Below are 25328 nucleotides of genomic sequence, written 5' to 3'. Positions count from 1 at the left end.
GAGGACTATTCACTGTAGCTCTCACTGTCCTTAAGAAGTCACTCTTGGTTCTCTCATTAGCTCCTAGTCCCTCACATAGACTATTCCATGATGATGTGCACTTGTGCCTGTGTGATGTTGGGGTGCCTGTCTCCATAATATTTCAACAAATATAGCACCTAACACAGAGCTCCAGAAACACCAGTCATTGTTGCTTGAACATATGATCGAAAGAAGGCATCTATGATGGCCACCAAGAAAGCAAAGGTTAGGATCAGCAAGATGGCCCAGTGAGCAAAAGCACTTGCCACACAAAGCCTGATGGCATTTCAATTTTCAGAACCCATATAAAGGTGGAAAGAGAAAACCAACTCTACAAAACTGTCCTCTGAGCTCCATATGCATGCTGTGGCACATGTGCACCTGCCCCATCCATTATAAAGATACAATACAAATAATAATAAAATTAAAAATATATTTAAAAGAGCACAGAGAACAGAGAGTCCCAGACAGACCTATATCCAGATGCAAGGAATCTGAATTTACTGCCTGTGCAACTCTGAGCATATTATCGCACCAAGCCTTGGCGTCTCCCATTAGCAGAGAAAGAATGATGCCACACATGGTCACGAATTCGAAACATATGGAAAGCTAGGTGTAAACAATCGACATTTCTGTGTGTCTAAGGAAATCCCGGGACTTAAGTCTGTCAGTGTTAAAATTGAGAAAGCAACTGATCTCCCAAGGTAGCATCCAGCAACACTACCCCACTCCCCTCGCCACTGCCCTTCCCCCCCCCCACTGCCCTTTCCCCCCCTCTGCCCCCGTTTCGTGAACTGTGGAAGTTTTCAAAGGCAGGCTTGGAAACTTTGTGTCAGAACTGGACTCTGCAGCATCTTCCTGACCTTTTCTTCCATTCCTGACCCTCACTCTCCTTGCTAATTACCCCTGGGAATGAGGCTGCAGGAAGCCAACCACCCTGAGATCTCTAGAGCTAGGCAAATCAGCCTGATGAACTCCAAGTGAAAAGATGCAGACACTGGCATTTATCTGACTCATTGCTCTTGTTACCCGACTTCAGAAGAGGGCAGGGCAGATGGAGTCTCACTTCCCTAGAGCCTATACTGGCTGTCCCAGTGCCAAGCATTTATTAAATGACATCCCACACTTACAGGCTCTCTTCTGTCTGGTCCCCTTCCATGCCTGAAATGAATGAGAGCAGAGACATGAGCATCAAGAAATTCAAAGAGCCAGCCCCAGAATACAATTTCAGTAAATCGCATAAGGAGAAATAAAACCCACTGAGCCATGGCCAAAGGGGAAGTTGCGAATGCCAGCAGAAAAGCTGCAGGGAGGGAGAGAAGGGAAACGTGGCCACCGGGTGCTCTGTTATCATTGCAGGCTGAATTAGGCAAACCTTTGTTCTACAGAGCTGCTGTGGCAAGTCATTACGTAATTATATACATATATATATGTGTGTGTTTAGTCAGCTTTTAGTAGCTATTACATTTCACAGAGTGGATGTTTTTCTAAGCAAATAAAAACACTTTCAGTAATATTCTTCTTTGCTGAGGTTTTAAACCAGCCACCACGGGGCCCACCCTTCAAGTAATAAGAAAACAGTTGGCAAAGGTCCCTGCTCTGGGCTTTTCTAATAGGGCCTTGGTGCCCCTGGCACAGATGAACAGGCCAATCCAATAGCTTTGATGCTAGCTGTCTAAAGACTGCAGAGGCATCTGTACTTCCTGGGAGAGAGGGAAAGAAGGGACGGAGGGAGGGAGGGAGGGAAGGAAGGGGAGAGGGAAGAGAAGGACAATCTGTTGAATAGCTAATGTTAGATGTTTCTCATGTCATCCATCGTTTCTTCCCTTTTTAATTGAAAATTTTGATATTTTGGCCATTTGGCCATTATGATTGGTTTTTTATGTATTTTGATTTTGTTAAATAATGCATTGAAATGTTATGGAAGTCAGTGACTGAGGATTTTCTTGGCACACTCTAGCCCTAATATTGACTGAATCCTCACAACAGCCAAGCCAGGGCTATGGTTATGAATCTTGACCGACAGATGAGCTAATGAACCTCACAGTTCCCTCCCCAAATAGCTGGGCTGGCCCAGAACCCAAGTCCACTGGTGTCGTGTGCTAAATAGACCGTACATGATTTTTATAGCAGAACTAAAGCTGCTAGAACAGAGTCCAGTCTCCTGTGGTCGTAAAAGTGCTTGAGCAGAAAGAAGGAGGCTAATGCAGGTGTAGAGGCGCCCACCCCGGCTTTCCTCCCTGCTCCTTTATGAATTAAAGTGGCAAATACAGCTCCTGTGCGCTGCTCAGGCTTCAGTCTGACAAGGTAGAGCAAGTCCAACAAAAACTAGACTGGCTTCAGACAAGGCCTCCCTCAGCACGCACGCGCGCGCACATGCATGCACACACACACACACACACACACACACACACACACACACACACACACCGCTATCTCCCCACAAAGCACTCTTCAGCTCCATGCCTGTTCTCTTCACAGACCTCAGTACTTTTCATCCAACAAGCAAGAAAAGGAGCCCTTGCCCTCCCCAGTACTAGGGGTTCAAAGGCCCAATTCAAGCTGCACAGGACAGTTACCTTGGAACCGGTGGCTTCTTTGCTGTCAGGGGTCCACTTCTTTCACTTCTTTCATGTCTGTCCATGCCTGGTGGCAAAGGAGGCTTTTGTATCTTGGGTAAATGCTCCCCAAGAGCCCTGCTGAGAGTGAAGGGAAAGGATTTGTAAGAAACCACTTTCACTGGGCGGCGAAACTCTGGGCCTTCATACAGTATAACAGAGACTTACCTTCCCACTGGGGCCACAGGCTGCAAGACAACAGAGATGACATGTGAGGGTTAGGCACTTTCCAAACAATAAGGACCAGATTTAAAAAAAAAACAAAACAAAACAAACAAAAACTAAAACCACAAACAAACCATAAACACAGCCTACCTTGTCAGAAAATGTTGGTTTCTTTCCTGTAAACAAGACAGCGCAGAACATTACATTTGGGACAAGCATGAGGTAGGTGTTGGAAAACAGATTCTGATGAAAACCGTATTCGGAGGAAGACTGGCTTTATTCCTGGGCTTCAGATCTGGAAGGGTGTTAGTTTGGTTTTCTTTTGTTTTTTGTTTGTTTTTTGTTTTGTTTTGTTTGCAGAGCACCTGATTTTATAGGCTTAAAAATACCACCTGGCTTGCCCAAGTCACACAGCTGTGCACATGCTAATGAGATTGAAGGAGGCCCGTGCTGTTTGCAATATGTGACTTAACAAAACAGAGCAACAAATGGGTGAATATCTTCTTGGGATTTCGGGTTTTTTCATTGGCTTATGCATCTGTTGTCTGGCATATTCTGGTCTTTGAAGTAAACCGGTGTGGCATGAAGGAGCAATTCCCTCCAAATCCTGTAGTACTCTTGAGATTATGTAAAGAACTCCATTTGGTTTCTGAAAAAAATGTGAACTTGGGAACAAAGGGTTTGGGAGATTGTCCTGGTATATCAGAACATTCTATTGGGAATGGTGCTGGTTTGTGGTAGTTGTGGTAGCAGTCATGGTGGTGGTAGGTTGTGCTGGCCGAGATGGTGTTGGTGATGGTCAATGTAATGTTGGTGGTGGCTGTGGTTGACGTGGCGGTCATGGTGGTGACAATGATTTTTGTTTGATTTCTTTGAGAACAGATGGCATTGAAGTTCAAAACAACTCATTATTATTGTTCCTGAGAGCCTATAGGCTAGGTGTGATTTAAAAAAAAAAAAAAAAAAAAACAAACCATTATTAGGGAGCTTCCAGTAGGTCTGGAAGCAGGCATGATAATACCTGAGCCTGTTGGATCGCAGTTACCTCAGCTGTGAGGTCAGATGATAACTCATACTCAAGGTCAGGGACAAGATGAGTGCGTTCTGACAAATGCTGGCGAGCTCCTCTTTCATTCCCAGACTCCCATACTTAGTATCCTAAGGTTCATGCTGACATAGTCCACCTGTGTCACTTATTCACAACATTCCATAAGGATGTTCATAGCTCATGGTAGACCCTGAAGGGCTAAGAAGTTTGTCTACTTTGAATAACTATGGTGCAAAAGAAGTCTAGTAAAAACTTAGAGTTTGAGATTAAATATCTTCTGTAAAGGGCTATCCCAAAAGCAAATTAATATTATTTGGCCAAAGTAGACTTTTCTTTTCCAGAAAGTATTTGATTCATAAGAAACAAGCCAACCAACCCAATGGAAATTATCTGATATGTGTATGCTCTGGGCTCATTAAGTGTTTTATGGTCAAAGTCTAAGCATTGGCAGAAGGAGCTAGGCCCTTCCCAGTGTCATGGACAAAGATGTGATTCAAAGCTCAATCATGTATTATCAGGAAATGATATCTCTAAACCATCTACAAAAATAGCAAAAAGGTGACTTTTTAAAGGAATGAGTTGTGTCTAAAGATGACTATGAAATGTTGACCCCTGCGTCCTCCTTTCCTGATGTCCTGGCTTAGTGAGCAGGGTTAGAGTCCGAGTCAGCCTGCCTTCCTTTTTATACAATGTGTACACTTTCTGCCATGAACTCCAAACTCAGTAGATGGACAACGTAGCTTCTCATGACTCCATAGAGTTAGCATGTGAATTAGGGAAACAACAGCAAGATGTATCTCCCAACCCAAGATCTCAGAGTCATTTGGCCAACTGAGGAGAGTACTGAGGCTGAGAAAAGGCAAAGGCCTTGTTCAGAGTCCCACTGGAGAGAAGAAGGGATGGAGCCAAGATCTGGACCCTATAGCTACTCAGTTATGTGCTTCTTGCCCACGCCCACCCACAGCCCAGGACGTCGGTGCCGTGTGATAGGGTACAAAAGACAAAAAGATGTGGGTTCGAGTCTTAACCCTCCCCCGCAAATGGAGCACGCTATTCAACCTTGCGCCATCCTAGGTGTTGAATAAATGGTAGCTAAGTTTTAGAATTGAATTAAAGACTAACTACGCAACGGTTGCTGGAACCAAGGTAGCTGGACTCACAAGTGACTTGTGAGAACGCTCCACAGTGTTTAATCAACCTCACACATCCACAGCAAAAGGCAATTTTGACGTCTGAATAGTACCTCAGAATTTTATAAAACATTTTCTCCTAAGGGAACATCCTCCTTGACTGTGGCCTGAGGAAGTAACACCCTCCTGGGGCAGTGAACTACTAAATAGCAGCCAAAACAGCTGACTCCAGCTCTGCCTCTCAGCCTTTGGGTACCAAGATGCATCCTGCTGTGCTTTCACAAAAACACACACAGCTCACAGCCATGATGCAGCAGGCACAGGCCAGGGACTGAGGGCAGGGGTCCTGACATCAGGCAGATCTGGATTTAGGTCCTTATCTTCATCATTTGGTAGCTCAGTGATGTTGGAGAGTTACTGCTCTGTGCCTTGGTTTCTTTCTCTCTAAAATGAGGGGTGTTTCTCACAGCTTCACGGTGCTGTGCCAGTAGTAAAATGAGATGGCAGACATAAAAAAAAGTGCACTTAACACTCTATAAACATAGCCATTGTTACTGTGCATAGACTACAAATAATACCAACCTAGTGCGAAGGGCTCTCGGTCAAGAGGTGCCAGTGAGCGGTCGAGGAGAGGTTTTGTGCTTCTGTCTATTGATGGAGCAGGTACTGGAGAGGAAAAGGCTGAGGTCAGTTAAAAGCAGAAAGCATCTGGCTCAGGATTGGGTAGGTGGGCCGGTGGGCAGAAGGCAACCCTGTGCTTACACTTTGCTGTCTTGTGGTTTCGACTTCTGCTGGGCTCTTCATGGCTGGGCTGGGGCAGAGACAGTGGCTGTGTGGAATTAAACAAAACAAAACAAAACAAAATAAAACAAAATCCAAAATGCTTGGAAGCTTTTCCACATTGGCCTCTGTTAGACTTGGTGGTATTGTCTCCCCCAAATGTATCTGGATCCCCTTTCTCTATCTTCAGCGCCCCCCCCCCACACACACACAGCTAGCCATATCCTATGTCATCTGTGCTGCTGAGGCTGCTGCCCTTCTGAACTTCAATTTCCTCACTTTCTCAGGCAATGGGATTTCTGCATAACAAAGGACCAAGCGGAAACTTCCCTGCAAAGCCCTCTGAGCTCTAGTCAAATTAACAATGAAACAGGAGCCCTACACCAGATGCCCCGCCCACCTTGCCACGTCATTTTTATGTTCTCCTCTGTTGCTTGCAGGGTCCCCGCACAAGGGCCTCCCTTACACTTCTCACAAAACCCAAAGCTCATAGGTACGCTTGAGCATCTCGTTACCTATGTTTCCTCTGCCTGGAATGTTCCCTCTGCTTCCCCACATGACTGGCTCATCCTGCGCCAGCTCTGTACCCTCCGTCATGTCCCTTGGCCCCCTGCCTTCCTAACCACAGACCCAGATCATGTCTACGTGTGTGTGTGTATTTGTTTATCATCAAAACGTTATGAAAGTCAGCGCATTCTGTGCTCCCAGCATGGAGGACACTGGGCATAGTAGCCACCCAGTCAATAGCTGTGGGTGTGATGGGCAAATCCTGCTTCCCTGTGTGGTGGAGGTGAGTCTTTAGGCCTCAGAAGCAAAAATGCCTCTGTAGATACATTGGGCTCCATGAAGCCCCTTTGCAGAGGTGCTATGCCAGCAGGAGGGATACATGTAGGAGAGGGGGTTCTCACTACTGTAAGGTTTCAGGATCTGCCAAGACCTCTCACCCTGGTCTCCCCTTTTAGCTCCTGCCACAGTTGTTAACGTGTCCTGGCAACTTGTGGAAAGAGGACATCGCCAAATACTGACTCTTTAGACTGAGCTTCACAGGAGCTGGACTATATGCTGAAAGAGCAGGAAAAGCAGGTTTCTCCTGGACTACACTGCTTTGGAAATCCTGGGACTGAAGGTGTCCATCCCTGGAATTTTTTTATCTGGGCAGCAGGTGGCGCAATACTGAGTTCCCTTTGCAGGAGGCGGCCTAGATTGACACACCTAGGCAACACCAGATGTCAGGCCCGACTCGGTTCTCCCACAGTAAAATAGTGGAGGTCACACAGTGAGTATTGGAAGGGGAGTCTTTCGTTACACACGCAGTTCATGTTATTTATGGTTCCAAAAAGATATGTCCAAAATATTATGACATAAATAGAAACTGCTATATATATCACCACAAAATGGAACCACTGAGTGCAATGTGAAAGTGTGCATTCCCTGGCATCAAGATCTCTTAACAATCTTAAAATTAGGTAAAGATACTTAGTTCCTTTTCTGTGTACAGGAAGAAAGAATTGCTGTGGATTCAAAGTAGCCTGGAAGAAAAAGGGAGGAGGTTTACCGAGTGATTCCGTCCTATTGGCAGGGGAGGGAGGGCAGCCATTGGTCTCTGGGGAGGCACCGGAGGCTGCTGGGAGACCTTGCCGGTGGGAGGCCTGTCTGTGGAAACATGATATTAAAAATAAAGAACTGTTGTTTAATCCCACTTGGGAGGGAGAAGCAGGCAGGTCTCTGAGTTCGAGGCCAGCCTGGTCTACAAAGCGAGTCCAGGACAACCAGGGCTACACAGAGAAACCCTGTCTCTCAAAAATACAAAAACAATAAAAGCAAGCAAATAAACAAAAAGCAAGAAAACAGGAAGAAAAGAAGAAAGGAAAGAGGGGAAGAGGGAGGGGGGATGAAAATGTGAACTGAGTGTTATCTAAGTTCAGGGTTCTTCCGGAACGCACTGTGCCTGTGCATGCAGCTTGGGATGCCAGGAGCACCTGAGATCCTTGCCCTCCAGACCTCCACCAGCACCAGCATGAGTCCCCGCTATGGTCAGACCCAGCCTGGGCCCTGCAGGAGGCAGGAAACCCTTGCCCCTATCTGTTCCTCTTCCGGCAGAGTTGGTTTGACTCTTTATATACAGGCGGAAAACTCCCATCGTGCCTCTCACAAACAGGTAATATCTGAAACACAGCCAGTCAAAGGAAACCACCACAGGATTACCTCAGTGAGTGTTTCAGCTGCAGTTCTACATATGTGGATATACAAGGGTATGTATGCTTGCACACATGAGCCTGTGTGCATATAGGTGCACATACGCACAGACAGAGCACAAATGTGTGTGTTCACATGTACATGCTCAACTGTGTGCCCAGAAACATGAGTGTATACTGACACTTAGGCATGCACAGAGACACATGTGTGCATGCCTGCATTCATTTGCGCACACTGTGCTTGCAAGCTGCTTATCAGGACTGAGCTAGCTGCCACCCACTTGGGCCTCTTCTGGTGTTTCCTTCCCTTGCCAAGTACTCTCTGGGCAGCCCTCCTACTTCCTCCTTCTGCCTGTCCCCTCCCTTACAGGGAGGAGATGGCCCTATTTCTGTTGCCAAATTAAACAGCACGTGGCCTCACCTTAGAGGGACACTCACATGATGGCGATTGCCACAGAACTGCCCAAGAACCAGCTTGACAAGTTTGGGATTTCTTAACCTTTAGGCTGGGAGAGGCCAGCAGGCGACAGTGAGGCAAGAGCAGCAAGTGGGCAAGGACCGCCTAGTGTCGTGCGCTTCTGGCCACGGCACTCCACAGCTACAGAAATTCTAACTAAGAGACTGACTCTGTTAGTTCGGGGAGGATGGTGGAGGGAGTCTGGAAAGTTGGGCTGGACAAGCCATTGCGTACTCTCTTTATGCCGCCCTTTTGTCGGCCTTCAGGGAGGGGCTCAGACAAGGAGCAAGGGCTAAGCCTGGTCTCCACACCACAGGCCACCTTTCGGCTCCTCTGATAGGCCATGTTCCTTGGGACCTCAGGGGCCTTTACACTGCCGTTTCAACTGCTTCAAATGTGCCTCTCTTACCCCACTCAGCCCCATTTAACCAACTCTAGTGTATTATTCTTAATGCACTATTTACTATCAGCCAAAGACCATCACTCAAATATCATATCCTAGCGAAGCGAACCCATTTATCACTCGGGCTTCGTGAAATAACGCGATGAGTGTGTTCAGTGTTGCATCACCCACTACATCAGGAGCGCTTGCAGATGAGGTCTGACTGTCTTGCTCACGCTGCATCTTTGTGACAGGCACCTAGAGACGACCACCAACCTGGTTTCCCTTTTCTACCCCGCTTTCCTAAGTCTAGAACAACCCTGATGATGGTTGAAGCTCCCTGCCTTTTGGCTTTAGTGTTCTGTCCTTCAATACGCAAATTGGGGTGGTGGGGTGGAGTCTGAAACAGAGTATAGCACAGCTCCCAGGGTGAGAGAGATTGTTCCCTGGATGCAGAGGAAGCCAAGTGTACCTACGTTCATTTTCAGTCACTTCCTCCGCTGAAAAGTAATTCCCAAAAGACAAAGGCACAACTTTCCTCCTGGTGGCCTCCAGCACATAGCATCTGGCTCACAATAGAAGAGTAACATTTATGACTTTGAGAATGAATGAATCAATGAATCAATGAATGAAATATCTGTGTGTATAGAAAAGCAGGTAGATGAGGAGCATCTTAAAGTCTGTCTCACTGTAAAGACAGGACCAACCCCTCTGAGTATCTTCACATTCATTATGGCCATCTGTAGGTAGCTGTACCACGTCACTGCCCTCTTCCCAGCAAGTCATTGTCCTCTGTTCTATCGTTAGCCCATTTCACTCATGACGAAGTGTCCAGAGAGGCAGAGTCTTTGGCCTCAAGCCACACAGATTTTTTAAAAGAGCAGAAATCAGCATCCAGAGAAGCGAATAGACATCGCGTTCCAGAGCAGCCAGGACCAGCAGGCTGCGAAAAGGCTCTTACCAATGTACATGGAGTTGGTGTTGGGGAAAGGCTTGGCGGGCAGGATGGAGCTCTGCAGGGCCTCCTCATCATTGGATGGTGGGGGCTCATAATCAGCAGCATCGTCCACCAGAGTCTCTTCCTCCTCATTGGGGGACTCGTAGTCACCATCATCCTCTCCATCGAGATCATCATCATTGGGACTTTCATAGTCATCTTCCTGCCAACACAGGGGAGGGACAGCACAGCTTGTACAGGTGTCACAGGATGACATTTTACAGTATGGATTCCATGAGATCTTTGCCCAAGACCCCAGGATCCTCCCAACAGATGTGCCACAGAAGGGAACTACAAAGGGTGCCAGCTGCCAGAGACTGGGAACTCATGTTTTAGGGGACAGGATTGAAGACTAGTCTCCGGCTGAGCACGGAGGACTCAAAACAAGCCTTGACAGGGATCCAGCTGCAGAAGCACAAACACATCTGGGGAAACTGGCTCTCCTGTTCCTTTTGTACAAAATGAATCTGTTGCGTTCCTTTATTTTCCCATTAAAAAAAAAAAAAAACAGACTTTACCAAAAGCCATTTTCTTTCTAATGAAATACTCTCATTTACTAGAATCCCAATAGTACAAGGGACACTCTGCTCATGGTTTTTAAAAGACCTAGAGGCAGCCACTTACCAGAAAGACTACTTAGACTGAGGGTTGGGCAGCCTGTGCCCCAGATCTGTCTCTACCTGGCAAAGGGCTTTCTTTGCACAAGGCACATTTCCCAGAAGCCCCCCCCCCGCGCAAAGCTTTCTCTTCTGCCACAGAATTCTTAGTCCCCGCCCACTTGGCTTTGTGTGTGGTGACCACGTGAAGTCATGTGAGAGGAGGTGGACAGTCCATCAGACTCTGAAAGGTGTCGTCACTGTGACCTTTTCGATGTAAAATTGGTGTGGGGGCCTTTCCAGAGCTAACACTTCATCCTGTAATGCTTTTCCCTGTGTTGCCAATGGTGACTTACATCCATGAGAAAGTTAGAGTAGCATACATTTCTAGGAAAGATAGTAGAAAGGGAAGGAGTGCTGTTAGACATGGTGGTGGTGATAAATGGTGTGGCCAGTGAGTTACAGCCCACCTCTGTATTCATCAAGAATGCTCTACTGTCACAGCTGAGCCCACTCACTGCCATGGTTGCTTCTAAGCCACAGAGGCAGAGAAGAAGTGAGGGAAACCTTTGAATCCCCAAAGCTGGAAATGTTTACTGTCTGACCCTTTCTGGGCCCCCAAATGGGTTATTTCAATGCCTTGTTAGTGGAGGGATCTTGCTCCTTTTTCAGCATTAAGATCAATGCCACTCTGGCCATTGCTATATGGGTGACTTAGCCCAAGCCGTACTCACAAAGGATGACCAGCCACCATTGTCCTCTTCGTGGCTTTCTGTGAAGGAGATAATGCCATCATCAGCACCCAGTCAGGGCAATTCTCCCTCCCAGTGTCCATCACAGCCCTTTATTCTTCCTTCTCCACGCATGGGGGCCAGCAACTGCTGTGCTGAGTATAATTTACCCTGCCAGGATTCATGCTAAATCCTATTGTAACGGTATTGAGAGGTGTTAGGATCTTTAAGAGATAATTAAGTCAAAGGACCTTATGTGTTGAGTAACATCTTTCTCTGGAGTTGGTGTCATGGGGGTCATCTTGGCCTTGAGAGACTAGATTGCTTATTACAAGCGTACTCCTGGTATTTTGGTCACTTCTACCCATGACCCTCTATTCTCATGTTTTCCTACAGGATGCTATTTGTAATGAAGTCTTAGCCAGAAGTTGAACTGATGGCAGCACCATGCTCTTAGACCTCTAGAACTTTGAAATTAATAAACCTCTTTCCTTTATAAGGTAACCAGCTTTAGGAGCAGTGTTATAGTAACAGAAAACATACTAAGATAGCAACTTACTATTGGCCAAAGCTTTTCTATCTGAAGAGTTCATTCTACCAGAGAGCAGCAGTGGTACCTAATCTTTTTTGTGTGTATATAAAAGTCACACAGGATTAGGTGGGGTCCAGGAACCCAAATCTAGATGTTTTGTGTGGAAAACTGCCTGAAAGACTCAGACACTAGCTTAGTGCAGATGGTCAACGCTAAGTCTAGGCTTCCCCCACAGAACAATAGAGTTCTGTAGCAGCATCCTTCCTCCTTTCAGCGGGAACCAAACTCTTATGTGATGAAGACTTGGCTGAGGAGCTAATGAGTCAAGTCCCATGCACAGCACTCAAGGAGACCAGAACTGAAGCACATATCACCTCCTAAAGCAATTTCCTCTCAGCCCCAGTACTGTTACCTGTCTCTTCAGGAAACCGCTGAACCTGGGGTCTGTAAAGGCAAAACACAGCATCTCAGTAGCCTGTCAATCCAAGGTCATCTCCTTTCCCCAGGCTAGCCCTCTGCACCAATGGGGATTATGTCTCACTACCCAAGACTTGTACCCACGTTGCTTGGCAACCAGAGTTGGGTTGTCCCCCCAGCTTCTAGAGACCACTAAAGCCACAGTGGTGTTGCAGAAGGAAGCTGTTTCAAGATCTAGGGACTGTTCCCCTGATAACTTAGATCTGGGGGCAAAATGTTTGCCAGGAAGTGGGAATTCCCCCCCCCCCCTCCTTGGGCACTGTCTTCATGACCCCTGGGACAGAGGAGACAACCACAGGTGAAACAGCCATGGCAAAACACATGCTGCAGATTCTTTTAAAGGGTCAAGTTGGGATTTCAATTCTTGAGTTGCCTTGTAGTGGTGCCTCGGCCAGAGCCGCACACTCACTTGCGTGTAAAAATACTTCTTCTTTCTTCATTCTTGTTGATGTCTTGACTTAATTTGCTGAGAATCCTACAAGATAAAGATATACATGAAGAGCGACAGCCTCCTGGCCTCCCCCTCCCTGAACCATGCGGTCTCCAACTATGTAGGCCCAACTTGGCCAATCTTCTTTTGTGTCTGTCCCAAGCCAACCTCACACCTTGCTCCCACCTAGATAGAACCTGTCACCTCTTTCCTCGGGTCCTGACCTAGTACCAACCACTTCTCTCACTCCCATGAAGCCCTCTGTTCACCTGCTGACCTATGTTTCCTAAGCCTTCAAAGTCTGGCTCTGAGCTCTCCTTAAAAAGGGGTCAGATTACGCCCACCTCCTCCCTCCTCTGAAGGTCTAGGGTCCTAGGATCTGAACACTGGAGTAGTAGCACTTACTGTTCTGTCAGTCATAGGGTGTGGTCCCCTAGCCCTTGGTTCACATGCATGATCAAGCTATATATTAGACCCAGAGGCTCAGCTGCCCATGAGTATTTCTTATTGCACACTCCAGTGGGCTGCTATTCATCCCGTTGTCCCTCTCCTCCAACACTGTGCCCTTCTGTGTCTACTTGGTGACATGGTGTGATGGTCAGTCTTGCTTATCAATTGGGTTGGATTAAGAGATGTCTAAGAAATGAGGACATCACACTTCCTGTGTGTCTGTGAGAGTATTTCTAGAGATAACCAGGTCATGATGTTTTAGATAAAGCAACGGTTTAGCTTATTTGAGGCAGGAGAAAAAAATGGTGCAAATTATGGAGATGCAGGTGAAGAGTCCCTCATCCAGGATCTGCTCAAAGACTCTCGCCATCTTAAAGCCAAGAATGCAAACACAACTGACAACATTTCCTGCAAAGGTGTTAAGTGACATTTTATATAGATATACTTTAATAAAATGTTAAAATAGCAACAAATTATGCTTAAGACCTGTGTGTACATGACCTTTCTCCTGCCCTAGCTGAAAAGCTACAGTTGTCTAGACATCTCAGTAGAAACCCCACTAGCTGTGAAAGACTTATCTTCACCCCCTTGCCCAGTCTTGTGTCTCATGGTTTATTTTTATAATATTGCAATCGTATAGAGCCATCCTATAATTTCCCTTATCAAAAAGGGACAGACAGGGGAGAGGATGTCTGTTCTTAGTAACTATGTGAGCTGTGACTTGAGAGCAATCAAGCAGACTATACGGGGACTGCTAAGACATTGAAGGGCCACTGTCCTTGAAGCTCACCCCACCCTCTGTGGGTATCTTCTTCTCTTTTCTGGGCATCTCCTTCTAGTAGCCTCATGTCTCCTGTATCTTTCTGCATTCTGGCTACCATGAAGCTAGTGAGTGGCTATCTTTTCCACACCCCTCATACTGATTCTCTGCCTCACCACAGGCCCAGAAGCCACTGAGCCAAAGAGCATACTCGAAACCTCTAAAGTGGTAAGTCAACATAAATCTGTCCTTTAAGTTGTCTTGCTCAGGTAGTTTGTCATAGTGATGAAAAACTAAATCACCTACATGGACTCTTCTGGAAATGCATGCCCAATAAAGGCACAGCTTGTAGTGGTACTCAGCCCCTGAGGCCCGACTTCAGTCAAAATAAGTGACTGTCCTGTGTGCTCAGGTACGTCCATACAGGACTAGCAGGCCCCCCAAGCCCAGCATCACAGGGATGCCCTTGATTCCTGAGCTGCATCTCAACCTTTAGAGCCCCAGAACAGGAGAGCCCACTCTAGCCTCCACGAGGTCTTCCCTGGTGAGTGGGCTCCATGCTCTTCGGAGATTATGTAGTAAAGGAGATTCAGAGATCATCCCAATTATATTTTGCAGGAGGAGGCAGAAGCTCAGACAAATAAAGGAATGTTGTACATTAATGCTGAGGGTCACCTGAGACCTCCCCAACACACACACCATGCCAACAAAGCCTTCATCTCTAGTTTCCAACTCGGTATCCCCTCAAGGTACCACACCCTTGTGCACTTCTCTCTGTGCTGTCCTCTTCCTGGGAGAGGACACTCTGGAGCTACTTCCTAGCTACAACAATGATGTTCAGTCTTTGTCCCTTCTGCTGATTGGCAGCTCATGGGAACAAGTTAGTCTTGTGCAAGCTTCCTAGATTAGCAAGGGCAGTTCTTAACGGCCCTAATGTTTTTATTCCTTCCTCACCCTCAGGAGCTCCCAACTGCTCAGGCCCTTCTTATCTCATATGAGTGACAACAAGGCAGATGGATCTGAGTAGTCTAGAGACTCGAGAGTTCAGACAAATAAGGCAACGGTAAGTCTTCCATAATCATGCCATTGTTCAAACTTTAGACTTTAATCATCATCTACAGCAGGAGTTCCCAGCATGTGGGTCATGACCCCTTTGTCAGGGCGGGGGTGTCAAAATACTCCTTCATAAGGGTTGCCTAAGACCATTAGAAAACACAGATATTCACATTACAATTTGTACAGTAGCAAAAATATCATTCTAAAATAGCAAAAAAATAAATAAATAAATTTATGGTTGAGGGGTCACCACAAAATGAAGAGCTGTACTAAAGGGTCACAGCCTTGTTCTAGAGTGAGTAGTGCTTTAAAGCATGGAGGTGGGGCACTTGCTAGTTTCTTCCAACACAGCATGAGGACATTTGTGACATGACTATTGTCACATGTGACCTGGCATTGGCTATTTAGAGCAGGCATGCTAAAGGTCTCCTACAGGACAGAGGAGCATGTGTCCTGCGTCCTGCTAGGATAGGAGGCAGCACTATAACAACCACTCCTGGTCTGGCACCTGCTTACTTAAAAACAAGCATTAAAGCTGGGCGTGGTGATACCTCCCGGCACTCGGGAGGCAGAGGCAGGTGGATTTCTGTGAGTTCAAGGCCAGCCTGGTCTACAAAGCAAGTCCAGGACAGCCAAGGCTACACAGAAAAACCCTGTCTCAAAAAAACAAAACAAAAACCAAAAAAAAAAAAAAAAACCAAAACCAAAAACAAAAACAAAAAAAAACACAAGCATGAAGCATCTTCTAAGTACAAGAACTCTGCTGGGCACTCCATAGTGAATCATAGAACAACAAAAGAAGGTGACTGGGGAGGTGGCTCAGTCAGTAAAGTGCTTGCTGTGTAACCTGGGGCTATAACTTCGTTTGATCCTCTCCAACCACATAAAAACTAGGGAAGGTCTCATGTGCGCGTAATCCCGACGCTGGGAAGGCAGAGACAGGCAGATCCCTGCAGTTTACTGGGTGGCCTGCTGAAGGCCCGGGTCTCAGTGCATGACCCTGTTCTCACAAAACACGGTGGATTGCTCTTGAAGAATAAAACCTGAAGCTGATCTCTTGTCTTTACACACATCACGTCCATACACACTCACACACTCACACACTCCTCACACACTCACACACTCACACACTCACACACTCCTCACACACTCACACTCACATAGACTCACACACATGTCTACATGCATTCACACACTCACACACTCACACACTCACATACTCCTCACACACTCACACACTCACATAGACTCACACACATGTCTACATGCATTCACACACTCACACACTCACATACTCCTCACACACTCACACACTCACATAGACTCACACACATGTCTACATGCATATACACAAAAATATAAGAAAGCTAGAATAAGTTGTGTGTGTGTGTATGAGAGAGAGAGAGAGAGAGCAGAGAGAGAGAGAGAGAGAGAGAGAGAGAGAGAGAGAGAGAGAGAGAGAGAGAGAGAGAGAGATATTAATAAATGTTTATTGGAGAGACAGGTCCTCACTGCCTAGTCCAGGCTGGCCTGAAATTTAAAGTAATTTCAGCCTCCTGAGAGGAGAGATCACAGAAGCACACTGCCACCTGGCTAACAATAAATACTTCAGGAAATAATATTCAAAGGAAGAAAGAACTGTGTTTGTCCAGGTGATGGTGCTGGGAGAGCTTGAGCCGGAAGACAGGGCCTGAGGATGAGGGGGTGGGGAGCTGAGCCAGAACTCAGCGCTCCCATCCCACAGAGTTTAGCTGGCCTTTCACCAGCTCCCACATGCTTTGACTCTTTGAAATGTCTCCCACTCTGGGCTGTGGCAGCTCTCACCAGTATCTCTAACAGCCAGGCTGGGGCGGCCTGGGCTCTAACTGGAAAGGAAGGAAATGCTAAACCGCAGGCCCCACACAGAGCAGCAAAGAGCTGAGAAAGGGCTGAGTTGGAGCAGCCAGGGGTTAGGCAGCAAAGCTTGGCCTCCCATCACCTTCCTGCAGAGGAGGGCTTCTGAGAACGGCTTAGAAGCTGCTGGGCCCCCTGCTGGGAGGAGGTAGGCTGCTGGGTTGCCCAGCCCTCTCTTCCTCCTTCCCTGGTTGGGGAGAGAGGGTTGGGGGTGGGGTGGGGGGGAGTTTGTGGGGAGAGGGAGAGTGAGTCACCTTTGTCATTCACTGTCATTTGATCAACTGGGGGTGGGGTGCAACTTTGTTTGTAAAAAGCTAGCTGGACACTTCATTACCCTCTTGTTAGCAAAGCAACCACACAGTAGTTCCTTCTGCTTTTCCTCCGCTGAGGGTGCTATTGGCCCTGGGAAGGTTCTGAACCTCTCAAAGGAAGTCATACTATTGCTGAAGGGCAGGGTGACGTTACATAATGGCCCAAGTCCCCAGGCCAAAAGCATCTCTAACTTGCTGTGGGACAGGGCCAGACTTCATCGTCACAGGCTGCCTCTCCCAATGAGGCACAAGGAACAGAAAGAAACTGCAGCCATGAGATTCCGATTATAATGTCCTTCCCCAAGGCCGGCACCCTCGATGTGTCTTCAGCAAAGCATTTTCCATGCAAATGTCACAGGTGTTTGTTTGTTTTGTTTGTTTTCATCTTTGTAATAAGTAGGTTACCTCTGACTACTTGCCTTCCTACTTGTCAGGACCACCTATGCATCTGTCACATAGATCCCCACGTCTATCCCTGGATCCACAGAATCAACAACGGGTGGCCAGTAACCACCCCCACTAGCCCCGAGGTGGCTGTAATGATCAGAAAAATCTTGCAAAGTAACTCCTGTCACTCTTGATTTTAGTGGAAAAAAAAATTTTTTTTTAAAAAAGGGAAGAGAAACAAGGAGAGAAGAGAAGGAAGCTTGTAATTACAAAGGGAATAAGGGCGGAGGGCAGAGTGAAAGAGACCGAAAGGGCCTCGCATATCTGAGACCTGCTCCCCGGTTCTCATCTCAACAGTCTGTTGTAGTTTACCAACTATATCCTGTAGCCTGCCTGTGGGCATAAACCAAATATGCTGATCACTCAAGAAGAAAAAAATAGAAAGGGGAAGGAAGAGGGAGAGGGAGAGGACGTGGGAGAGGGAGAGAGCACAAATGTGGCGGGGGGGGGGGGTTGGGGGGGTGGTGGGGGAGTATCAGAGCACAGGACACGCAGAAGGACTGGGCATTGCCTCATGCACTTGTCCCATATGTAGCTGTCCAGTAGCCAATTAGTGGACAAGGGAAGGCTATTTCTTGTCATGGCTTGTCCGGTAAAAGTGCTTTCTACCCCCCATTTTGATTGGTGTGCTCTCTTGAAAGGCTGATATCTTGCCTGGAGGTCCCTCTAGAACAGCATGTCCCTAGGGCCAAGACAGGATAGACAGCTGTACCTGCCTGGAGTGGCACTACCAGGGTGTCTTCTACAACCCTGGCTTCATCCCCACCCCCCTCCCAGAACACCTTTGCACCATCATAGCCTCTGCTTTGAATTTCAAGCTTCTTTAAGGAAACAAAGTGCCTTCAAATATCCACCTTTTTAAACCATGAGGCAGAGCTTCCAAGTCCTTCCTTAGCCACAGGAAGAGTCCTATGTCTGTCTGGAGATGCAGGAAGGGCCTTTTTTGGCTTCCTAGACCTCAGTGGACCACCACAGGGAGATGGGAAGTCTCAGGGAGCAACATGACCTCCCCAATTCTTTAGATGGGCTTTGCGCCTACGTCTTACTTGGCTCTCACAACCACACGAGTGGCAAGTGAATATAATTAGCTCTGTTTCCCCCATGTGAAACCCTGCAAGTCAGTGTCCACATGCAACTGAGTGGCCACTGAGGCGAAGCACCCCTCACTGGGAAAGAGGGTGAGGGGCTGGGTACCCGGGCTGGGGTTAACCAGTTGCTGGTAAAAGGAAGGGGAGTGTTGGAGGTAAGTTTTGAGTTAATAGTTGCTTCTGTGTTGCTGGGGGACTGATTATTTATTTGTAGGTAGAGAATGTTCTTTTCTCTTCTGAGGCTCCCCCTGCTCCGTCCTCACTGCCTTCTCCTCCTTGGGTATAGAGATAATCACTGTGTAGATGAGATAGGAGGCTGCCTCAGCGTTTAGGAAGCTTGCGGCTTTACCAGGAGAGACACGTGAACAGATGGCTCTGCCCTGCACCTCCAACGGATCTCATCATTGTAAGTGATGGGCACTGGCACTGTGAATGTTCACAACCGAGGGAATTGTCTCAAGCCTATCTGTTGGCTGCACCCACTCATACTAATGCTCCCCTCATCATGAAAATATTCGGCTGTCTTAATATCAACCATGTCCTAAGAGAGTGACTGCATTTACAGACAGAGAATTTCATTACGGAATCAGCTGTTTAAATACAATCTACTTAACCTTTTTTTTTTTTTCCTTACAAAATACTACCGAGTTCGTTTTGTGTTGGCTCACTACATTTGGGCATGGGACCTGCCCTGAAGTGTGGTTAATATACACAGTGAGACTCCATGGGAGAAAACTACTTTCTTCTTTGCTATCAGCTGCTTATAGCTTTATGGTTGGGGTGTCTATGTCCCCTGTTCAGTGCTGGGACCCTGTCTGGCTTGAGTCTGTGCAGGCTTTGTGCATGCTGCCATAGTCTCTGTGAGTCCTTATATGCAGCAGTCCTGTTCTGTCTGGAAGTCAGTATTTCCTTGGAGTCAACTAAGGCTTGGAGTCACCTCTGTCTCTTACAGTCTTTCCACCCCTTTTTCTAATAGCTCCCTGCGCCCTCTCACAGAGGGCCAGGGCCCTTAACAAATTGTGAACAGCACATAGCAACTAGCTGTGTTCACCTCTTTGTTTTCCTCTGCCCCCCTGCACATGCCCCAGACTCTCTCACATGGTAGTAGTGGAAATGAGTATCCTATGCCCTGTGCTTTTACAGTATGCTTCCTTCCCCTAGAATGTTCCATGGTTCCTTTCTTCCTGTTACTTCTCCTTATCTTCCTCCCCTTCTTTCATTCTTTTTTGTTTCTTTTCTTTTCTTTTTTCTTTTTGGCAATAGGGTTTCACGTAGCCCAGGCTAGCTTCTAACTCATTCTATGTTGCTGAGGCTGGCCCTGAACTCCTGATCTTTCTGTATCTGTCTCTTGAGTGCTGGGATTACAGACATGCACCACTATGTCTGACTGCCAACGGACTGTTACCTGCCCTCCATGTTACGATTCAAGCATCCTGTGTGTGGCGGATCCATCCTTTATCTTTGTAGTCCCACACTGACAAGTCTTGAGGCATCTAGCATCATTTTGCCAAATGAATGAAGTATTCATGAAATAGTAATTTGTATACAAACTGAGAGATGGAACTCAGATGTTGTCAAATGGTCAAATATATATTTACAGGCACGTGGCCACTATTTCCGATGCTTTGCATACTTCCATGAAGATCCATATTGGCAGCAGGTACCCTTCCTCCTGGGAGATTTTCTCTAACAGTTGTTGGAGTGTTGCCTTTGCGATGAGTTCTTTCAGATTTTCTATGTCTGAAGTAATCCTGTTTTACCTGCACTTGTCAGCTGTTAGGACAACACACATTTATTGAATGCCTACTGCGCGCCAGGTGCAGTTCTACATGATGAGCAAGTGCAGCTATCACCAGTGCCATTCTATCATGCTTGTGTTTTGACCAAAGGCAGAAATGTGTTTTGAGGTCTCTAACTTAAACATGAATCTCACAGGCTATTAGTTATCAGGGCATTATTTTGATTATTTGTGCAGTACCCCTAAGTGTAGTAAAGACAAAATCAAGACAAGCTGGCTAAAGCGTCTGCCTGCATTTCTGAAATAACGTGCTATTGGGTACTGATCTTGAGGCTGCTTCTTCTGCTCCTTAAGGGTCTTCTTGGTGTCCTTGTTTGTGACAGAAGCCTCTCTGCCTCACTCATCTTTATAGTCACTCCTCAGGGTGCCATGTGTTTCCTCTTTTCTGACTACTCTGATTTTTCTCCTCACTGTTTATTTCTAGTCATTTGTTTTGGGGACATTTGACGGTAATGCATCACAGAGCAGCCTTCCATCTGTTTCTTAGACTTAGGGTTTGTGAAGCCTCTTGAATCTGCGGACTTCACGCTTTTTATCCAGCTTAGGAATTTCTCGGCCACTGTTTCCTCGTGTGTTTTATTTCTGTATCTCCTCTGCTCGGCAGGTACATCTTTTGAGGAACTTCTGCACATTCAGCTAGTTGAATTAGACCCACAGTCGCCAGATGCTCTGCCCACTTCAGGCCCTGGAGAGCAAACCTGGTGCCTCAGGAATACTCAGCAAGCACTCTGCCCCTGAGCCATCCCCCAGCTCCCCAGTGACCTTCTTCTTGGTGATACTTTCTCCTCCATTCGACTTTGGGTAGTCTCCCTTGTCCTGTGTCCATGTTCGTTCAATGACTTGTGTGGTTAGTTGTTGTCAACTTGACACGAACTAGAGATACCAGAGAAGAGGGAACCTCACCTGAGAAGCTATCCCCAGGTAGTTGCTTATAGGCAAGAATATGGATCATTTCCTTGATTGCTAATTGATGGAGAAAGGTCCAGGCCATGGTGGACCGTGGTACCCCATAGGCTGATAATTCTGGGTTGTATAAAAAGGATACCATTCTGTGAGCCTGGGAGCAAGTGGCAAGCACTTATTTTCTTCCTCGGAGGTCTCTGCTGCAGTTCCTGCCTCCAGGTTCCTTCCTTGGCTTCCTGGATGACGGACTGTGGTCTGCCAATCAAATAAACCCCTTCCTCCCCAAGTTGCTTTTGGTTATAATGTTGATAACAGCAACCTAGAAGTAACTAGGACACTGACACGTGACTCTGTAAAAACCTCATTTCTTGAGAAACAGCGAAACAACCGCAGTTTACCTCCCCATCTCAGATACTTTCATCTCAAGAAGTTCTGTGCATATCTGTCTTTGTTTCCTGTGCCTCAGTTTGACTTTGAACACATGGAAGCCAGCTACTGTGCTCCTTTCCCATAATTCCAGCTACCTGGGAGAGCTGTGTCTATTTTTCTCCACTGTGGGTCACATTTCCCTATTTCTTTCCTTGCTTGTTACTGACTAGACATTGCACGCTGTGTTTCTGTTTGATCATGGATGCTTCTGCAGAAGTCACGTTTTGTTTGAGATGTAGTAAAGTTGCTTAAAAAAAAAAAAAAAAACCATCTGTATCACCTCCGCCTTGTCTTTAAGATTTCGCTGGGCTGAACCAGAATAGGTTGCAGGTTAGGATTGGTCATTCTTCATTTCAGAGGCACACCCTTTCTGAGCACTCTCCTTCAAATCTGGGCATCCAGACACCTGTCTGGTAGAAATGAGCACCATTTTCAACCCTTTAGTTCCTGTTACCTGTCTGATTGGATAGTGTTTTTAGGTCAGGCACAAGTTTCCTTCTATACACGGGCTGACTAGCACCTACTAGAGAAGAATGCTAGGAATTTCCCCTGAACTGTTTCTATCTAGCTTTCTCCGCTCAGGCACCTGGTTAGTGGACTCTAGTCTCCTGCAGTCTCAGTGCTGCCTCTTCAGCTTGAGGATCCATCAGACGCAGGCTTTCCCAGCTCTCTTTGCCCAGGGCTGGGGACAGGAAACAAAGGTAAGCATAGGAATTGTCACTGTGCTTTTTCGGTGACAACTACAGTAAGTTGATGAGAACGAACCCCACTTCAACACGGGGCTGGACATCAGATTTGCCTGACTGCTGTCACAATAGAATATGGACCTTGAATTATACTTTCCATCTGTTTTTGAAGAAATAAATTCCGTGAAACCATTGGTGATTTCAAAACACAGGATGAGCAAAACCTAAAGCATCCGAGGGCCGACAATTCTGACTCCTGTGCGCCAGAACTCTGGTTTCTGTTTTCGAGAGTCACTCTGGAAATGTCCTATGCCTGCACTCCCCATAGAAAGTCACCACCCTTTGTCCGCAGGAAGTCCCCTAGCAGATATGCCTGAAGATATAGGTGATACTAAGCCTGATATAATACATATGATGAGTCTGCCTGTACAGGCATACGTATGATAAAGGCCAGTCTATAAACTGGGCGTAGTAGATTCACAGCAACAACTGATATCAAAGTAGAACAACTGGTAGAGCAAAGTAGAGCAAATGAAGAGGGGCCGCTACAGTAGTCGCCGCGCATTGATAGCCACTGAGGTATGACTGGCAGGTCAATAGGACCGCTTCTTTAACTTAACCTAAATTGAATCATCCATTGGCCCTTACCAAATAAATAAATAAATAAATAAATAAATAAATAAATAAATAATAAAACTAGGGAGAACTAACAAAGATTGGCAGCTGCAAAGGTGAGCCCTTAATACTTTCATTTCATTCACTTTTCTGCACAAAGGAGACCCAATAGCCAGGCTTAGTCTATTTTATTTATTTGAACTTATCTTGAGTGCCTACGTACTTAAAGAATCTTCTAGCTTCCTACTTCTCTGGGATAGTTTCTTTGCAGCATTATCTACTCTTGGGACCTTAGAAAAAGAGAATAAAAAACTCAAGAGAATGCCCAAAGTAGTTGTTTCAAACTGCTAGCACCAAGAGCAAGTCAAACTCATGGGCAACTTTATTTTGATTTTTTACGATGTTTTTAAAAACATTTGAGGCAATATTTTAAAAATTGAGACACAGAGTGTTTGAATTCATGTTTCTAGCTTTTTTTTTTTTTTTTTTTTTTATCAGTTTGCAGACTGGCCATCAATGGGTCCACACTGGCCCGAGCTGAGGGGCTGCTGTGTTCTTAGGCTGGAACACGTGATGTGTGATTTGCCATAACCAGCACTGCTCCCCCTACTGTTTCACCATCAACCAACCTTTCTATTAGTTATCTTCAAAATCATGATCTCCTGTCCTTCTATCAGCGTAAAATATTTCTCTAGAGACACTTGTATTCAAGGATAACAAAAAGAAAGAACTCAAAACTCAAAAGGGATTTGTGTTGGCAGCCTGGCCTACTTTGTACATTTATATCACCTGCCTGGCCTCTATAATTTGAACATGTGAGGCTTCTGCTAGGATGACAAAAAAATACATGTCATAATATACATATTGTTAGGCCCTATTTCAGTACCCAGGGTAGACATTACTAATTAATTACAGCTCCTTTTCCTCAACATTCTTCTTAACACTACGCCACTAGCAGCTCTTCAGAGGAGTCAGTATTGACAGATAAAATCATCTCCATTGCCACTCTCTATTTGTGTACACGTTTGTTTACTAACCAGAAACCAGAGGTCCTGAAATCTTAAACCAACAAGTCAATGAAGATGCCACAAGGAGCTAGAGATGGCTAAGCAGTTAAGACCATGTACTAAGTTCTCTCTCTCTCTCTCTCTCTCTCTCTCTCTCTCTCTCTCTCTCTCTCTCTCTCTCTCTCTCTCCCTCTCTCTTCCCCTCTCCTTTCCAGGGTTTCTCTGTGTAGCCTTGGCTATCCTGGACTCACTTTGTAGACTAGGCTGGCCTCCAACTCACAGAGATCGGCTTGCCTTTGCCTCTCTGTGTGCTGGGATTACAGGCATGCACCACCACACCTGCTCCATGTACTGCTTTTAAGAGAAGGTCCAAGCTCTGTCCCAGCACGCACATCAGTGGCACCACAACTGCCTGTAGCTCTAACTCCAGGGGATCTGATACATTCTTCCGGCCTATGCATGCACCTTTAATCTCATGTACACGTGCAAATACACAAACACACAATTTTAAAAGAAAATAAATCCTCAAAAAGATGCCATGATGAAAGTGTGGTGTCTCTTGACTTTGGTACTGTGTTCATAGGCCCAAGCTACCCCATCAAAAAGACAGGAAGCGAAACACACAATCCTATGTCGAAGTTTGTGTTGGGCAAAGAAAGCATCCAACCACTAGCAGGGCTGCATCTGTTACTTCCTTCTTCTACCTCGGCAGTGTGGTTCCTCTTCCCCAGCCCCTGCCATTGTCCTCCACCTCCCGACCTGCTTTACCATTAAAAATTGCATCAGTATACACCTGGCTCCCTTCCCCTGGACAGGTCCTTATGTCAGCCTGCTCCCATCCTGCTGCCCACCAAGCGTATACTCACGGGACCCGCAGCTTAGGGAACTTCTGGATGTCATTTTCTGTCAGGTTCTGAAAAGAAGACACACATGGGAAGGGCCCTGGTCAGGTGGGTAACAAAGGAAGGACAGAGGACCATGGTCTCTACAACACCCTTTGGGAGGCTTGCTTTTTCCAAAGGGGATCCTGAAATTGGAGTTTGATGTGAAATCTCCTGAGTTATAAACGAAAAGGATTTCAATAAACAAACATGGGTTAAAAAAAAAAAAAAATCTGTGAAACCAAACAGAATTTGTTTTCATGGGCAAAATTTAGCAACCTTCTTCTATTTTCACCCCATGATTCAGGTCTATACCCAGTTGTACATGGAAAGGAAGCAGTTAGGGTCTAGCGACATGAGAGGAGCTCGGACTGAGGTGTCTTGGCAAGCTGATTGTTGAAGTTTCAGGCTCAGCCATTGTTAGCTTGTGGTGCATTTTCTGACC

At 46.3% G+C, this 25328-nt stretch overlaps 1 protein-coding gene across 1 annotated transcript in view; it reads right to left on the bottom strand.

Moving 5' to 3' along the window:
* Positions 1-25328, bottom strand: part of Lcp2 (lymphocyte cytosolic protein 2) — a 44335-nt gene that overhangs the window by 11759 nt on the left and 7248 nt on the right. The window contains exons 3-14 of the mRNA XM_051167331.1: positions 24869-24915; positions 12539-12604; positions 12065-12096; positions 11124-11161; positions 9758-9956; positions 7318-7415; positions 5745-5811; positions 5565-5648; positions 2955-2980; positions 2808-2827; positions 2601-2717; positions 1152-1182 (exon numbers count right to left, since the gene is read on the bottom strand). Coding sequence (XP_051023288.1) covers positions 1152-1182; positions 2601-2717; positions 2808-2827; positions 2955-2980; positions 5565-5648; positions 5745-5811; positions 7318-7415; positions 9758-9956; positions 11124-11161; positions 12065-12096; positions 12539-12604; positions 24869-24915 — 825 coding nt within the window. The remainder of the gene's footprint in view (positions 1-1151; positions 1183-2600; positions 2718-2807; positions 2828-2954; positions 2981-5564; positions 5649-5744; positions 5812-7317; positions 7416-9757; positions 9957-11123; positions 11162-12064; positions 12097-12538; positions 12605-24868; positions 24916-25328) is intronic.

Source organism: Acomys russatus, chromosome 25 (genome assembly GCF_903995435.1).
Source record: "Acomys russatus chromosome 25, mAcoRus1.1, whole genome shotgun sequence".
NCBI lineage: Eukaryota > Metazoa > Chordata > Mammalia > Rodentia > Muridae > Acomys > Acomys russatus.
This window is presented reverse-complemented; position numbering and strand designations above follow the sequence as displayed.